At 49.4% G+C, this 16,873-nt stretch overlaps 4 protein-coding genes across 13 annotated transcripts; 2 read left to right on the top strand and 2 right to left on the bottom strand.

Moving 5' to 3' along the window:
• Positions 1-829: 829 nt before the first annotated feature.
• Positions 830-4,057, bottom strand: LOC1274897 (exosome complex exonuclease RRP44). Its single transcript, XM_314089.5, has one exon. The coding sequence runs from the start codon at positions 3,787-3,789 to the stop codon at positions 886-888; it is 2,904 nt and encodes a 967-aa protein (XP_314089.4). The 5' UTR covers positions 3,790-4,057; the 3' UTR covers positions 830-885.
• Positions 4,058-4,110: 53 nt separating this feature from the next.
• Positions 4,111-7,054, top strand: LOC5667174 (biogenesis of lysosome-related organelles complex 1 subunit 6). Of its 2 annotated transcripts, XM_061644947.1 has the most exons (6): positions 4,111-4,271; positions 4,357-4,479; positions 4,572-4,656; positions 6,174-6,260; positions 6,347-6,504; positions 6,615-7,054. In XM_061644947.1, exons 1-5 carry the CDS (start codon positions 4,258-4,260, stop codon positions 6,461-6,463), a joined length of 426 nt encoding a protein of 141 aa, XP_061500931.1. In that variant the 5' UTR covers positions 4,111-4,257; the 3' UTR covers positions 6,464-6,504; positions 6,615-7,054. The 2 variants fall into 2 exon arrangements, with proteins under 2 accessions (XP_061500931.1, XP_001688522.2); XM_001688470.2 differs by having other exon boundaries at positions 6,347-7,054.
• LOC1274896 (protein KTI12 homolog) lies at positions 4,679-5,971 on the top strand. Its single transcript, XM_314088.3, has 2 exons — positions 4,679-5,583; positions 5,658-5,971. Exons 1-2 carry the CDS (start codon positions 5,011-5,013, stop codon positions 5,940-5,942), a joined length of 858 nt encoding a protein of 285 aa, XP_314088.3. The 5' UTR covers positions 4,679-5,010; the 3' UTR covers positions 5,943-5,971.
• Positions 7,055-7,061: 7 nt separating the features above from the next.
• Positions 7,062-15,706, bottom strand: LOC1274895 (major facilitator superfamily domain-containing protein 6). Of its 9 annotated transcripts, none has more exons than XM_061644943.1 (8): positions 15,382-15,706; positions 12,804-13,222; positions 12,115-12,290; positions 10,286-11,080; positions 10,031-10,200; positions 9,645-9,948; positions 9,396-9,573; positions 7,062-7,473 (listed from the first exon to the last, which is right to left on the bottom strand). In XM_061644943.1, the coding sequence occupies exons 2-8, from the start codon at positions 12,862-12,864 to the stop codon at positions 7,382-7,384; spliced, it is 1,776 nt and encodes a 591-aa protein (XP_061500927.1). In that variant the 5' UTR covers positions 12,865-13,222; positions 15,382-15,706; the 3' UTR covers positions 7,062-7,381. The 9 variants fall into 9 exon arrangements, with proteins under 9 accessions (XP_061500927.1, XP_061500926.1, XP_061500930.1 ...); XM_061644942.1 differs by having other exon boundaries at positions 15,341-15,489; XM_061644946.1 differs by having other exon boundaries at positions 15,310-15,410.
• Positions 15,707-16,873: the final 1,167 nt, after the last annotated feature.

Genomic DNA, 16,873 nt, shown 5'->3' with positions numbered 1-16,873 from the left:
TCGCAATTTGTTCTGGTAACAGAATCAGAATTGACTCCAGAATTGGAATTAGCTCCGGAAAGAGAATCAGTTCTTGAATTGAAATAGAAAATTTCAGTAGCGAAATCAGCCCGGGAATCTCCATGAGAATGGATCGTTTACAAGAAAATTTGGATTCTTTGCGGCTATCAATACGTAGCATCACTGGATCCAAACGTCTCTTCTTATGGAGATGCCGAAACTGACTCCGATCTCCAAGCCGATTCTGATTTGGGAGCTAATTCAGGAACCAATTCCAAACGTCTCTTCTTATGGAGATGCCGAAACTGACTCCGATCTCCAAGCCGATTCTGATTTGGGAGCTAATTCAGGATCCAATTCCAGAGCCGATTCCGATTCTGGAAGCAATTCCGGGACTAATTCTGGAGCCGATTCCGGACTTACTATCCGGAATACGATTCCGGAGCTGATTCCGATTCCGGAGCTGATTCCGATTCCGGAGCTGATTCCGATTCCGGAGCTGATTCCGATTCCGGAGCCGATTCCGATTCCGGAGCCGATTCCGATTCCGGAGCCGATTCCGATTCTGGAACCGATTCCAATTCTAGAGCTGATTCCGAATCTGGAATCGATTCTGGAGCCCAATCCGGAGACTGATTCCGGACCTACTATCCGGAATCGATTCCAGAAAACTTCGGAACTAACCGGGATCGACTCCGAGGAAAACTTCATTTTTCCTATCACCAGTGTCTCTTTTCCGCCGCGCGCGCGTCTTCTTCAACCATCCCTCAGGTCCGGCACCGGCATTTCCTTCAAACAGTAACACGCCAATCAACGAACTCGTTTTAGGAGGGGAGGGGCGTTAACGCGTTTATTCTAAAAAAAACATGTTTGATTACAATTTCCTTACTTTGCCTTCTTGTTTTTCTTCGACTTCGTAGTCTGCTGCGGCTCGCCTTTGCGCTTCGGCGTTTCCACTTCCGCGGCCGCACCTTGCGCCTTCACGCTGAACCCTTCGATGTACGGTTTTACCAGCTCGAACACGAGCTTTTCGTGCTGCACGTTCGTCGAGTCGAGGCTGAGCCGCACGATCACCGGATCGAACGCGCGGAACACAACCTGGCCGCAGCGCTGCGTCTGCTGCTCCTCGTCGTACACGAACCGGACGCCCGTTTTGATCTCCTCGTTGTTGCGCCCCGTCACGTAAATCGTACCCTCGAACCCGTACTTCGGCACCAGTATCTGAAGCGCGTTCTTGCGGATGAACAGTATGTACGCCTGCTCGTCCTCCGAGCGCTTGCGGAAGAACAGATGCGTGTGCAGCGCGACCGAGGCGCGGCCCGCGTACTGTGCCATCCGGTTGCGGTAGTTCAGATTGTTGCACAGGTTCGAGTTGACCTTCTTGTCCAGCAGCTCCGGGTAGGTGGAATCGGCCCCGATGCAGGCCGCCAGCAGCCGGTGCACGATGATGTCGGCGTACCGGCGAATCGGAGACGTAAAGTGGGTGTAAATCGGGGCGGCCAAACCGTAGTGGAAGAACTCGTCCCGCTGCACGGTGCCGCTGATGAAGTAGACGGCCTGCATCATGCAGCGCGTGGCCAGTATGCGCAGCATCGTGTTGAAGTACGGATTGTCCGGCTTGACCGCCTTGTCCAGGCTGGTGGCCAGCTCCTTGCCGCTCGTGGTCAGTATCTCGAAGCCCTGATGCTCCGCCGCTTTGACCAGCGGCTCGTAGTTGGCCTGCGGCGGACAGGGATGCCGCCGGAGCATCGCACACTCGGGGAACTCTTGTTCGATCTTTTCCGCGACCGAGACGTTCGCGAGCAGCATGAACTCTTCCACCATCGAGTTGGTTTCCAGCAGCTGCTTCGCCTTCACGTCGATCGGGTCGTGCGTTTCGCTGTCCACCTGGAAGCGAATTTCGGGCGACGCCAGCACGAGGGCGCCCTTTTCCGTGCGCCGCTTTTTCAATATTTTCGCCAGCCGATTCAGCAGGCGCAGCGAGGTGGCCACGTCGTTCGTCTGCTTCGCATCGTCGATGATGATCTGGGCCTCCTCGTACGTGAGCGCACTTTTCGACTTGATCACACTCTTGTGGTACCGGGTGTTCCGGATGTTGGCCTCGTCGTCCAGCTCCCAGATGCAGGAGAACGCGAAACGTTCCTCGCCACCGCGCAGCGAGCAAAGGTTGGAGCTGAGCAGTCCCGGCACCATGTCGATGCGCTTGTCCACCAGGTAGACGGTGGTGGCCCGCGATGCCGCTTCCCGGTCGAGCGCCGTGCCCGGCCGTATGAAGTGGCCCACGTCCGCGATGTGTACGCCGACCTCGATGTTTCCGTTGGGCAGACGGCGCGCGTGCAGCGCATCGTCAATGTCCGTACAGCCGGGCGGATCGACCGAACAGACGGTGATGCCGCGCAGGTCCACCCGCCGCTGCAGATCCGCAGCCGTGATCGTCCACGGCAGCTCGGGCAGGCAGGCCAGCACGTCCTCCGAGAAGCGGCTGTGCGGCACGTCGTGCTCCAGCAGGATGACCTCGTTTTCCGTTTCCTTCGAGCCGATCGGCCCGAGGGCGCGCACGAAATGGCCCTGCGGGTAGCGCGAGTGCCGGGGCCACTGGTCGATCGCAACGATGATGCGCTGCGACAGGAGCGTCGCCGCCTGGCGCGTCTCGATCCGAATGCGCGGTATCTTGCGCTCCGCCGGCACAAAGATGTGGCGCGTCGAGCCCTGGATGTGACTGGGCAGCAGTATGCCACAGTACTGGCGCCACTTGCGCTTAATGATGCCGACCACCTTGGCGGTCGGTTCGCGTTCCGCCTGCGGCTTCACGCTAAACGTCGGGTCCGGCTCGACCATGTCGCCCGGGTCGGTCTGCTCGTCCACCAGCACCACATCGCTCGGCGCTTTCCATTCGCTTTCGGGCAGCATCTCGATCGCGACCGTATCTCCATCGACGGCACGGTTCAGATTCATGCGTCCCTGAATCAGTACCGCCTTCTCGATGCCCTCGACCCGCACATACCCCTCGAGGTAATTTTCGCGTGACGCCAAAAACCCGCCCTGCATCAACTTCCCGCCCTTGATGCCCTCGTGTATCTGCAGCATCGTGAGATGGGAAGGAAACAGTGGATCCTTCGATTCGCTCACCAGCTCACGCTGGGCAATCTTGTCCAGCAGATGGGCAAACGTGGCCTTTGCCGCCTTCATGTACTCCAAGGCCGAGCACGTGCTCAGCCCGAGTGCCATCGCTTTGGCACGATTGTCTGCGTCGTCCGACAGCAGCACGATGCGTACGCCCGCCTGGGCCGACTTCTTGCCCACCCGTGGGGCAAGATGCTTCCCATACCATTCGGCCGCCGTCCGAATCATTCGATCGTTACGATCGTTCGCCGACTCGCCCGGTTCCCGCTCCACGTACGTATCCTTGTGGTGTTCGTTCACGAACGTGTAGAACTTGCGGGCCGGATCGGACAGCACGGCCCGGAGCCGCTTGTAAACGACCGCGCTGCGATGCTTCACCTCGTCCAGCACCGTGTGCAGTATGATCACGTTCCGAATCGCGCTCTCCTCCAGCAGGTCCATCTGGTAGAGTATGACGTTCGTGTCGAGCAGCAGGTAGTGCGGAAAGGCGAACCGCTCGCTCACCGGTTCCGGCACCTCGTCCAGCAGCGCCGCGTTCTCGTCCGCCGGGCACGTTTGGCAGGCGGCCGAGCCGCACCAGATATCATCGCGCAGGTAGTGCTCACGGACAATTTTCAGAATATTGCCGCGTTTCGTTTTTTTCATAAACACTTTGTTTGTCAACATTGTGCCGCTTGTCGCTTGCCGGACGAAAACGTGGTCCCACCAGCGGCTACTTTCAGCATCAAACGGAGCAAAACTCTCGATTCGATTCGAACGTACAGTGAATTATTACCGCTCTTCGACACACCGTAAGACTGAAAGTTAAGTTTTGATTGGGTTTTAACACTAATTTACACCATTTCCCACACTTGCGTAAAGATCGGCGCGTTTTGGACCGTGCTAGACTTCACGTTTTTATTGCGGCTTCCTCGAGACGTCATCCATTGCAACGTACGCAGCCAACGATTGCACAGAACGCAGCCCGGTTCACCTCACACGTGTCTACAGCTTGTGCTTGAGACGTCTGTGGGCGTAATGTATGTAAATAACAACAAAGCTCGTCCTGCGTGCCGATAATCTGCTACTTTTTCGTGTTTTCTGTACAACCAGCAGCACAATTACGACATTCCAGGGCAATTATTGCAAAGCACCATGTCTGAGGAAACGTAAGCCACCAAAACTACGTACGATTGTTCATCGGTCATGTGCTGATACACGTTTCTTCCCTCATCCATCGGATATCTGTTTTAGCTCCGACAGCGAAAGTCAAGACATTCAGGAGCACAATGAAACGGTACGGGCACTGTCTGCCGGATTGCTACAGATTTACGAGCCCAAGCTCAGGGAAGTTAAGGAAAACCTGAAGGAACTGATGTGAGTGGTTTGTGCGCGCCCGTAAGGAGTGCCCGTGGCTTTCACCAGAACGCACTGAAACACAAATCACATGCCGCGCTATCTCTTTGCAGAAACAAACAGAACGATCTACAAATTGCAATGACCGGCGAAAAGAATGCTTTCTCCAGCCGGCAGATACAGGAAGTCAACGAAATGGTAAGCATGTCGTTTTTGGCCGTTTGATTGGCCTGCGTTTGAGCAACATTTTACTATTATTGTGAGTCAAAAAGAAGTGCGATTAGATTTGTAATGAATGGTGAGTTTTCCACGGTGAATACGCTATAGGACAGTGTGTGTTTGTTTTATCGTAAAAGAAACGATAAAAAAACATTTATCAGAAGAAGTGTTTGTTTACCCCGCAAAATGCATAATTTGTTCTGCTTGCGTCACGAAACCCATCTGTTTGTTGACGTCTCGCAACGGATCTGTCAAAGTGCTCAACGTGTAGGCCCAAGTGTTTACCAAAACAAAAGTGCGGCAGGCTAAAACTCATCTCAATCTCCAGCAAAAATGCCTCTCATCGTAATCACCGGCCTGCCGCGCAGCGGGAAAACAAGCCGCGCCAAAGAGCTGGAAAAATACTTCACCGAGCTTGGTAAAGGACCAGTGCACATCGTGTCCGAAGCGGACTGCATCGCTCGGTCCGGGTGCGGCGTGAAGGAGAGCTTCACCGACACGGGAAAGGAAAAGCAAATCCGTGCCAGCCTGAAATCGGAAGCGATGAAACTGCTCACCAAGTCGACGCTGGTCATCATGGATGGAACGAATTACATTAAGGGCTATCGGTACGAAATCTTCTGCATGAGCAAAAACGCCCGTACGACCCAGTGCACGGTACACTGTGCCATGACGGTTGAGCAGCGAAATGCTCGCAGGGAGGAGATTGTACAGAGTTCCCCGAGTGGGGAACTGGATGCGGAAACGTTCGATGCTCTTTGCCAGCGGTACGAGGAACCACAGGACACGAGCCGCTGGGATCGACCCCTGTTTACCGTGTACGGTGGAGAGGAGATGGAGCTAGCGCGCATCAACAGCGCACTGTACGAACAGGCCCCGCTGCCTCCGAATTTGGCCACGCAAAATGTACTTGAGCAAAGCGGAAGGATAAACGACAATGCAAAGAAGAGAGGTTCATTTGAAATATTTCCCCATTTCAGATGCCACTGAGTGCGACCAATTTTCTGTTCGAGCTGGACAAAAGTACGCAGACGATCATCGATCAGATAGCGGCGGCAAGGAAAATTGGCCTGGACGGCCCGGTAGAGATACCGCAGGCGGGCATGCGTGCGGAAGTCCCGGCGAACATGAGCGTGGCGCAGCTGAACCGGCATCGGCGACAGTTTTTGAACTACGTGAAAATGCACACGAACGTTAGCTCGGATATTAGCAAAATACCGGCCATCTTTGTACAGTTTCTCAACACAAATACAAATGGCGCTTAACGATGAGCGTTTGTTGAAACAACTTAAAACGTTGTAGCTGTAAATTGATTTTTTTTGTTCAATTCACACACTTACTCATGAATTTAAAAGACTAATTTTTCTTCTGCCTGGTAAAAAAACATAATAATTAAAAACCCTGCTCAATGTAGCCTGTTGTTACCACCTTGTTTAGTTTGTAAAGCTCGTCCAATATTGACCTTTAACCTTTTACGAAATGGTTCACACTTCCAGGTGCTCAAGACGAAAGCCTACAAAGATAAGGTGGCGCGCATTAAAATGCAAATGCATCAAATTCATCAACGAACAAAGAATCTCAGGGTGAATAATAAGGATGCCGTTGCTGTGTATTGTTGAAAATGCATAATTTTGTAAAAAAAAATCCATCCTTCACTCTCTTTCCACAGGCAAAAGCGTTGGAAATCCAGGAACTCAAGGTGAACCAATGTGCAACGAAGCTGCAACAGCTGCATTACGAAGAATCGCTGGTTGCGAACAGTAAACGAACCCCACGGAAATCTTAATCCCGTTTCCCGCTCAAGGCCAGCAGGGAGCAGTGGAAGTGGTAATCAGCAATCCCAACCCGATTACTGTTTGAAAAACACAAATCGCATTTAATTAACGACATTGATCGGGGGACTTTTGTCCCCCATTCTCCCCACCCCTCGTTCGAAGACTAAAGACAGAGGCAGGAAGCAAGCAAGACTAATGATGATGCACTGCCCTCTCAACGAAGCAATTTTTTAACACAACAAAGCAACCATAGAACCGGTGGGATGGAATGGAAACGTATAGTGAGAGCTGTTTGGAAGCGCTAAAAGGTGTCCGTGTTGCAACTTTGTTGCAAAAAAAAAAAAAAAAACGAGTGTGTCAACCGTGCCTGAAGGAAGGGTCCATGATTGGTTGGAGTGTGTCGTGTTTGTATGATTGCCACACCGATATTGCCAAACTTAAAACAAAAAGAGGTAAAAACAAATCATAGACGAGTCTAATATTTTATCTTCCAAAAAAACGTGGGAAAGTTGGGATTTTACCGGTACACTTGTTAAGAGCGCAGGGAGCGCTAGTACGGTGAACAATCAAAATAAAGTAAACACCTGTAATCAAAATAGTAATGCCCGCTTTTCGTGTCGTTTCTTCTACTATGTAATGAGCTTTATTTCACTCTACTTCTATTATTGGTAAATATTGTAAAAAACACACCTGATCTCTGCAATAATGCCCAATATACCCGTTTACTCACATGCACACACAAACACGTATCTATTCTAAGCACACGCACACGCACATACACGCACTGGAATGTGTCTCACTTGTAGGATAAAGTTAGTTAAATGCATTTCGTCAGAATTTAAAAAAAAAACGATAGTCGGAGACACAACAGGACACGATAAAATAAGCTTCGGCCGCGTGTGGCGCTAGTCAACGTTCCTTCCATTCCATTACTTCTGATAGCTGCCACCGGGCACGATCGGTTCATCGTCTTCTACGTTTTCCAGCGCCTCCTTTGGTGGTGCGTAACCAGGACGCGTTTCTGCAACAAATAGAGAAAAGCAGGGAAATTATTTAAGAAAGAAAGAAAGCGTATTGAAAGAAAGGAAGAGAGTAAACGACAGATCTAAGTAACATGCTGCTTTTCATGCAGGAAAAAACCCCGACCTCAAGAAAGGAAAATTACACAAGGAGGACACACGCTAGGTAAAAGCATATCAAAGATTAACGAATAAATAAGAGGAATTGCAAAAGCAAACTAAATATGCAAACACACACACGCACACATTTTGTGTGCTGAACCTAAAGAGGGGTGCTTAATGGTTTCAGTTTGACCATCACGAGTGAAACACGTGGTTTAAGCGTGGCAGCAACACTAGCACGTGGAGCGTTCTCCGTGTCCGTCTCCGTGTTGGGTGCAATTAGAGGAGATATCGAATGGACGCAGAGACGCTTGTTAATTGTTTTAAAGCGCGTCGCCGACATAAGATAGTGACAATCTTGCCGGCTAGTGGGAGTGATGGCGATTGTTTACAGATATAAAAGTGCACCGTAAGCTACATTATTGCGCGCTACGTTCCGATAGGAGACAATGTTGTCCGCGGGTACATTTAGCTGCCAAACGTTGGGAAAGAAAGAGCAATCACTCGCACATCTGGACAGCAGGAGTAGTGGCGAAGCAGGGCATCATTAATTATTGTTCGCAGTTCATGCACAATCATGGAGACGAAGCGTTCTGATGGGAGTTTGTCTAGAGTGTGGTTCGCAAAAAGGGTATCAGCACTAAATCAACTCTACAAAAATGGAAATTGAATAAAGCAACCAACAAACATACGAGCAAACACACGGTGTACGCAGTGGTACGGTAAAAGAAACGTATTGTAATTGACACCCACCTTGCGCCTGGGGCGAGATGGCTTGTGGTTGCGTACGAAAGAGACGTGTTGATTGAAGCGCTTTGTACTACGGTCGCTATGGTAGCGAAAAACGTGTTGTTTTTGTACTTCCTATTTCATTTGTTACTGATTGCAACCATGTTTAGGGCAACAAACCCCCTTTTTGTTGTTTCTTTTATATTATTTCATAATGTTGTCAGAGAACGCGTGTCGTCGCATGGTCCGGTAAATGAACTACTCAACGTGGCAGGGAAGCAACTAATGATGAATTATAAATCGTATTTATTACTTGTACACAATGCTAGTCTACGAACATCATAGCAGGTAGAAAGATAGGGGACCGTCAAAATCAAAAACCAACAAAAGACATAAATGCAAACTTATCGCAAACTAACAATCAGTTACCGGAAGAAAAAAAACTGAACCGCCGTTCTTTGTACGTCCATAATCCGTTCGATGGGAAGGATTTGGTGAGGTGAAGTGGTCTTTTTTTGTGTGTACGGATGTATGCGTTTGTTTGTGTGTTGTATGTGTGGTCGTGGCAATGGTTGTGGCAGATTGCGAGAATGTAAATGGTATCAGTACGCGGGCGTGAAGGGCTTCCACAGAGCTTACAACTAATTGATTTTCCAAACCCCCTTCCATTTTGCCCGGATGTGTAATATCATGTTGAATTGTTGAAAGGACAACATAGTAGGAGGAAGAAGCGATCCCTCCCGTCCAACCTAATTTAATGGCACTTCGTACAGCTGGCCTTGGACAGCGGCGGCGGCAGCCGTATTGCCGTTCGGCTGCTTTTCTCCCTCGTGTCCGGCCACGTTCCCGTTGGAGGCATTCTTCTGCCCTTCTGCCCGGCTGGCGGGGGGGCAATCGTGTAGCTGGTCCTGCTCATGGTCGGTTTCGTGCAGCACCTCCTGCACGGTGGACTCCGACAGGATGGAGCCGGTTTTGCCCAGCTGTCCGTTGGAGAGACCGTTCTCGCCCAGCCCGCCACCCGACCCGCAATGCGTTCCGTTTTCCTTGAGCTTAACGTCCGTCAAGCCGTTCATTTTCTGTTGCTTTTGCTTACCCTGGCTGCTGAAGCGGTCGGTCAGCTTCTGCACGACGACGTGCAGCACGAAGAGTATGAGCGCCGCCGTGCCGAACGCGCGGAACGTTGCACTGCCACCGATACGATGGAACAGATTGCCGGCCAGCAAGCTGCCTAGGGAGACGCCGACACCTTCGAACACTGCTCCCACGAGTCCCTGGAGGGAGAACAAATTCAACGATTAACTATAGAAGACTGGCGCTTCTTGATGCGTTGCATTGCCCTTACCTGCATGGTTGCTTCTGTGCCGGGCGGTGCAACGATACTGGCGTAGGATGCCATCGTTGCGTAGAACAGACCGAACGTGATACCGTTCATGAACTCGATCGGTATGACCCACCACGGATCGGTCAGCAGCGAGTACAGCAGGAAGCGTACGCCGAACCCAAGCAGCACCAGGCTCATCGCGTGGATGTGGCCAATCTTTTTCAGTATCCAACCGGACAGGAAAAAGAATGGCAGCTCACCGCCGAACGTTTGGATCGACATGATGATGCCTTCCAGCGTTTTAATCCAAGTCGAATGGCCACATCTAGCGAAGGGGAGGAAGAAGAGAAAGAAAGAACCTTTTATTTGTGCTCCGTCGAAGAGAAACACAACAGCAACACGCTTACCCTTCCTGGGCGCTGGCCAGATCCTCCAAATGCCAGAACAAAAAGTTCCAAATCAGTGCTGTTCCGAAGCCGATCAGCACACACCAGCAGAAAAAGACACAAATTCGGAAGTTGACAAATATTTTGCCAACATCCTTCAGAATGTTGGTGGACAGGCGTGTCTGGGTGTGCTAAAAATGCCAAAAAAAAAAACAAAACAGGAATGTCATTAGTCGTGGCCTATCTAAACATTCGCTGTACGGTTCGTTTACCTACCTGCAATTTGGAGGAGCAAAGCATATCGAACCCAATCAGCACGATCGTCATGTAAAACACGATCGTGTAGTCCTTCGTCAGCTTGCCCTCGGACAGCGTGTCGACCAGGAAGCCGGCAAACAGCGACACCGTGCCCCAGCCGATCGAACCCCACAGCCGCTGGTTGCCGTACAGGTGCGGCTTGTCGCCCAGCATCTCGAAGCAGATCGCATCGCCGACGCTAACCACCACGGCCATACCGGCCCAGCTGACGATCAGGAACAGGAACAGCAACCAGAACTGATACAGCCCCGTCACGTCGCCGTCGGCAATCTTCGAGTGTGAGATCGCACCCATCACCTGCTCGTTGTTGCACTGCACCTGGCAGCTCGTCCGGAAGTCGGTCGTGTTCGCGGGACAGTACAGCGGTACCCGGCCGCCGTCCATCTGGCCCTCGCGCAGCATAAAGTACAGACACTCGTCGACCAGATTGATGTGGTTGTTGGGCACGACGCCCGTCAGTCGGAGGATGCGATCGGCCGGTATGTTCTTCTCGTCGCAGTACGCCGACACGTTCCAGTACTTGCACACCGTGTCCCACATCCACGGCTCGGTGCGGCACTCCATATCGCACAGCAGCGTGCCGTTGCTCTCGTTCGTGGTGATGCTTTCCACCAGGCACGCGTCAATGCTCGTCCCATTGTCCGGGCAGTACTTCAGGTCGGCCGCCCCATTGTGGCAGTGGAATGTGACGGTCGAGTCCTGCGGGATCGCCGGGATGAACATGATCAGAAAGAACGGAACGGCTGTAAGGATCTACAACGACCGAGAGAGAGAGAGAAAAAAAGAGTGTAAAATAGGAGGAAAAGAGGTCGGCGAAACATTGGGATAACAGCAGCAGCAACCAGCGCTGCAAAATGTCATGAGCATCACGTGATGTTCACGAACGAAAACAATGAACATATCCGTGGTTGCTTGATGCTTATTGCTGATACTCATTGAAAGTGCGTCATGATATGCCGAAGGCGACATGCGAATGCTTGAGGCAAACGCGATACACTGACCGACAAGCTTTGCTTAATGCCGGCTCAAGCATAATCATATTTTTTTCTGGCTGTGAAACTGAAACGAAGCTCAAATCAGCTCACGTACACAACTGAGATGATCAGAGATGAGACTCAAACAGTTGGTGGATCAATCATATGGTTGGTGACATTTTGTTTGGTACCCAACTCGTGATCACTCACTTGGTCACGACATTTTCTGTTGGTGATAATCACAACATTCTTGGGATGTGTGGCCTCAAGCAACAAAATGAGCATGCTTTCCCGCTCTGTCTGCTTTGATTGCCTGTTGGGTCAAACAGAGTGAGAAAATATCTTCATTATGTTTTTTGGGACCACTCGCAAGCACCGCATATCTCCCAAGACCATCGTGATGATCACCGCCACAAAATGTCGCGATCAAGTGAATGACCAAGAGTAGGTCGCACAACATATGACCGCACAACAACACCGTCATGTGATGGTCGCACCAGCTGTTTGAGTCTCACCTCTGATTATCACAGTAGAGCTCGTGACGCTGACACCATTTTGTTTCAGCAGGAATTTGTCATGACTATGTAAGTGACATTTTGCAGTGTTGATCACAGTAAAAAAATCATGACATAGTTATTGACAAAGCGATGGTCGCAAAAATGTCATGAAGGATGTATTGGTCACACCAATCGTTCTGAGTATCACCTCTGATCATCACAATTGAGTACGTGATGCTGACATGGATTTTGTTTCGGTCAGATTTTTTTTATTACATTGACAGTGACTTTTTGCAGCACTGACAGCAACACCTACCTGAAAGATTAGAAACAGCAGCTTCTGGCGCTGAAACCGATCGGCAATGATGCCGAACAGGGGCTTCACCAGCATGCCCACGATCGGCAGGACCGTGTAGATCGTTCCGACGATCACCGTAGAGAAGCCGAGCTGCCGCACGAGCGTCGGCATAAAAGGCACTACTGGAGCCGTTCCTGAAAGACACGCGCATAAGCAAAAGAGAGCATAAGAATGTATGTAACGCTACCGGTGCCGGTGTCAATGTACGACCAGCACGTGTCATGGGGTGTATGAGTGTGATAGTGTGTGTAGCCCTGCGTTTGGGCCCATTCGGGAGGGCTGGTGAAACGCCCGATTTTACTATGTGTAATAGTAGAGCGATTTGGACAAACTCGGTACTTCTTACATAACTATGTTGCAAGTATATCTATTTTAAACGCATTCTTTGTCCCATCGGCAGCTAATGGTTACAATATGTGAAGTACGACTGCAACAACGGCCAACGAAAATAGCTCGCGTAAAAGTGGTGTAATACCGAAATTCTTCCGACCGCTTCCGTTGCTTCGCGGACAAACCGGTTTACCGGGGTAGTCGTCGTAAATCATTTGTTGTGCCGTCCCGCGCGGCGCACACACCTGGAAGATGCTGCATGATCGCAGCGTTCTTTTGGACTTTTGAGGGGGATGAACGAGAAGAAGATAGCTTACCTGCATTGAAGAGGAAGTAGTGTGCCTTCATGGGCAACAGTTTCTTGTTAATCTCTACCATTTTGGATGCCTTCTTGCTGCGTCTTCAGCACGAACGAAACGGGCGAAAGAACCGAAGCTAAAACTGCGTACGACAGTGAAATATAATCATGAGCCAGCGGGGCGGGGCGCCTTCGTTCCCTCGTGGCGTGTTCTACCCCTTCCCGAAATTAGGGTAGATATATTGGGCCAAATATTGGTTGGCAAACGGTAGCTCCTGGTGGGAAGGAGACTCTCCAAACGAAGGATTTCACTCTATTCTAACAGTACCGATAGGCGCACACACACACATATAACACACATACACGCACTTTTCTGCCACTGTTTTCAGTTCATTTTCGGCATGTTTTTCAATGAAAATGGTCGCCGACGGGTTACACCTATAACGTAAACACATGTAATAGAAACCACACTTTCTACTCGTTCCGGTACACAACGTTTCGCGGTGTTGCGTTTGTTTATGTTTTGTCGTGTTTTTTTCACTCTCTATTTGCAAACTTACGACAACACTGTGCGGACGGGAAGTGCGTCGGGCTTGAGCAACAACACCGGCCACGAGATCCCAGAACAGATGTACCGAGAAGCGTACGCGTCCGCGACGAAGGGTAGAGTCAGAATGCAACACACTAAGTGCGCTTGGCAGCTGCACCGACCGGTCTCCGTGCTTGCGGTTTGGCAATTATGCAACACACACTCTTTGCTGTCGGACGGCCTGTAACCAACACCACGAAGGATGTATCGCGTGTATCGATGCAGGTTGACAGATGCGATGTAGGGCACAAGGTTACAGGGGTCGTTGGTTAACCTTTACGCGTGATTGTGCATGGATATGATTTAATTTAATTTCGATAAATTGATGTAGCAATAGATTCAAATTTAAATTTTTAAATGTTTTTCCCAAAGTTGTTTGTGTTGGGTTGGATTATGTAATTATTGGTTGTGATTTATTCGTTTGTGTTATATATGTAAAATATAGTTTAATGACGAATTTTTTTTAACAAGTTGTTGTTCACTAAAATGCAACTTTTTATTCTAAAAAAATCCACCACATCCCACAGTTTTAATTTGAACAAAATCCGTCTTCAAATTTACTCATCCATAGCGCCTGGAGGCACCTACAACTAAATCCCCTGCAATCGCAAAGTTTGACGGACGGTGGTATCCCTTCGCACGTGGTTTTGATGTTGCGCCGTCGCGCGTGGAAAACCGTTGAAAATCACAAGTGGACGGTTTAAAACGCGCAAGAGACGCGAAAGAGATTAAATTGTTCGTGTTGATTTTACAAACGTGCCCGCCTGGTTTAAAGCAAAATAAATAAACTGTAATTGAAATTATTTTCTAAACAACGGGTAAAGCTGTATGCTGCTGTGAAGTACTGAAGTACGCTGCAGTATTTTGTTAGTTGTAGTAAATAAAGAAGGGTAAAAGCTGTTGCCAAATAATCTGTACGTAAAGTAAATAGCATTTCGTACCAATATTAATTATTGTACTGATCTGTACTGAAATATGCCTGAATCTTAAAATGTTTATTTAAAATACACTTTATAATACAATATTGCAACGATTTGAAAAGCGAGATGGCTGTCAGACCAGAACGATCATAAGCCTGAATGCATCAAATCGCAACATCAGTATCAAAAGTACGCATTTTGTACACAATTCATCATGCATTCACTCAACATTTCTCTATCAAATGCACCAAAAAGAGGATTTTTTGCGCATACCAATCCATGCGCAAAGTTTGCAATTTCTACCGCCTTTTTTGTCATTTTGTTGCAGAGTATTGCGAAATGATTACAGAACGAAGAAAAAAAAAGTAAGAACCGCAGCGACACTCCGTAATTGGAATATGCTAATTGGTGGCATCTGGTTGCACTCTCTTCCTATCGCTAAAGGGTTCACGTAGAAAGTGCTGATGCGACGACGAGGCACGAGTTAATCTTTTTGAGCACTTTTTTTCAAAACAAACTTCTTTTACTCTACATCTTCCCATGCCCTGTTACTATAGACAGCCGATAAGAAACCAATCAGTTGTGGGTACCAGCACGGCGAGCGTGTAATTGTGAGCGATGGTGGATAATCGTCGCCCGCCTATCACTATCAATCGTTTTTCTATAAATACGATTGCACATATACGGAAAGCGGTAAATTGGTACCGGCAAAACGATAAGGGTTTTGGCTCGCCGGAATGTAACCACGTTCAAAGATCACGCTGACCACACAGGCCTTGAAGCAACGGACCATGTGTGTTCTCTCTAGCCCCACATTAAGACTAATTGATCACTCAATCAAGTTAGCAGCTGGCTTGAAACGATGCCGCTAGAAACCTACAACGCAAGTTCAATTACACTACGACCCTGAATTGCTCGACAATGAAACACGAAGTAGCCGGAGTGGGTAGCCCGCCCGTTAAACGCCCGAATTCCAAATTGAAGAGATTCCGATGGGCAATATAACAACAGCACACCACAGAACACCGGGTACTGAAATAAACGCACTTTCTGTTACTTTCTAGTATAACGATCGATCAAGAACGAACCTCGCCGTATCGTGTATGGCACCGTACTGAAACCAACCGAAGTCGATTCATCCCATGAAGCTCCTTGGACGGACCAGCCACACTCGCTCGGCGGTTATCAGCGGTCATGCGGAGAGAAGAATCTGGGAAGCCGTCATCGATAAGATTGCTACTGCTGCTGCTGCTGCTGCTGCTGATGGTGGACGAGAATCGTCACCGTGTGCTTATGTCTGTTCTGGGTCTGGCGACGCGTTGATAAGAATAATGCACTTTCTTTTCCATGGGGGGTGGCGAAACGAGGAGCGAGAAGAAAATGGGCGTTAAAGCGATTGCCGATGCATTGGCTCTACTAGTTCGGTGAGCTGTATGTTTGCGTAATTTGTGCACTTGTTGCATAGACCTGCAAAGAAAGGCAACAGAAGTTACACACAATGACTCACTGCAATGGTATCAGCATCCAGAGAGCGAGAGCGAGAGCGAGTCGTGGGCCTTTCAGAAGGGGTAAGACAGAAGTCTCCAGAACTGAGAACCTGACCAAACAGTGGGGTGAAAATTGTTTATGAATTACACAAAACTATTGCTGTAAACAAATCCAATGACAATCTAATGAGCACATTCTGGTACGTTGGGAGAGTTATTGAACCGAGAATGAAGTTGCTTTTGATCGTTTCTCAACATGTCAATATATTGTTTCTATATGACATCAATCGGATGACATAGGGCATGTACCTAATTGTTAATTGATAGAGATTGATAAGCGTAGATGCTCTAAGGGAGATCTCAAGGGACCATAATAAAAACTCCACACAAAACACACCTGCAACCGTCATAGCTATACCTCCGATCTGACTAGGTATAGGAGTAGTGTTGGGAGTTCGAAATCGAAACGATGTTAGTCCGATTCCGACTCCGGCAAAATGGAACCACTAGATCCGCCCGGAGTCGGATTCGTCCGGAGTCGTTCGGAGTCGTCCGGAGTCGTCCGGAGTCGTTCGGAGTCATCTAGAGTCGTCCGGAGTCGTTCGGAGTCGTCCGGATTCGTTCAGAGTCGTTCGGAATCGAAGTTGATCGGAATTAACACTAGCCGTGTGGTTTAATGTGCTTGTGATCAGACATTTCCTTTCGTTTTGTTTTTTGTCTTTCACTTTGCGCGTGCACTTCCTATACATGCCGACCTCGGCCGACTCCAGATGACTCCGGATGACTCCGTCTGCAGCCGATTCTGGATGACTCCAGACGACTCCGGATGATTCCGAACGACTCCAACTCCGGGTGATACCGAACGACTCCAACTCCGAACGACTCCAGACGACTCCGGACGACTCCGACTACCGGCGAGTCCGGACGATTCCGAACGACTTTGAAAGACTCCTAACGGCTCCGGATGACCCCTGACGACTCCGGGCGACTCCGGTCGATTCCGGACGACTCCGGGCCATTTCAGACGATTCCGAGCGATTCCGGATATTGCAGCGCGGACCTACCTCCAGAGTCGATTCCGAATTTATCGGAG

Source organism: Anopheles gambiae, chromosome 2, assembly GCF_943734735.2.
Source record: "Anopheles gambiae chromosome 2, idAnoGambNW_F1_1, whole genome shotgun sequence".
NCBI classification, from domain to species: domain Eukaryota; kingdom Metazoa; phylum Arthropoda; class Insecta; order Diptera; family Culicidae; genus Anopheles; species Anopheles gambiae.
Note: the sequence above shows the minus strand (reverse complement) of the source record. Positions and strands in the feature narration are given on the sequence as shown.

What these genes read in the sequence shown, in the direction of transcription:
- LOC1274897 (XM_314089.5), bottom strand. Translation starts at nt 3,789, where the DNA reads ATGTTGACAAACAAAGTGTTTATGAAAAAAACGAAACGCGGCAATATT.
- LOC1274895 (XM_314086.5), bottom strand. Translation starts at nt 12,864, where the DNA reads ATGGTAGAGATTAACAAGAAACTGTTGCCCATGAAGGCACACTACTTC. An exon ending in CTGGCCAGCGCCCAGGAAGG is followed by an intron (nt 9,949 to 10,030) that starts GTAAGCGTGTTG and finishes CCCCTTCGCTAG; the next exon opens with ATGTGGCCATTCGACTTGGA. An exon ending in GCACAGAAGCAACCATGCAG is followed by an intron (nt 9,574 to 9,644) that starts GTAAGGGCAATG and finishes TTCTCCCTCCAG; the next exon opens with GGACTCGTGGGAGCAGTGTT.
- LOC1274896 (XM_314088.3), top strand. Translation starts at nt 5,011, where the DNA reads ATGCCTCTCATCGTAATCACCGGCCTGCCGCGCAGCGGGAAAACAAGC. An exon ending in CGAATTTGGCCACGCAAAAT is followed by an intron (nt 5,584 to 5,657) that starts GTACTTGAGCAA and finishes TCCCCATTTCAG; the next exon opens with ATGCCACTGAGTGCGACCAA.
- LOC5667174 (XM_061644947.1), top strand. An exon ending in GAAAACCTGAAGGAACTGAT is followed by an intron (nt 4,480 to 4,571) that starts GTGAGTGGTTTG and finishes ATCTCTTTGCAG; the next exon opens with AAACAAACAGAACGATCTAC. An exon ending in AACGAACAAAGAATCTCAGG is followed by an intron (nt 6,261 to 6,346) that starts GTGAATAATAAG and finishes CTCTTTCCACAG; the next exon opens with GCAAAAGCGTTGGAAATCCA.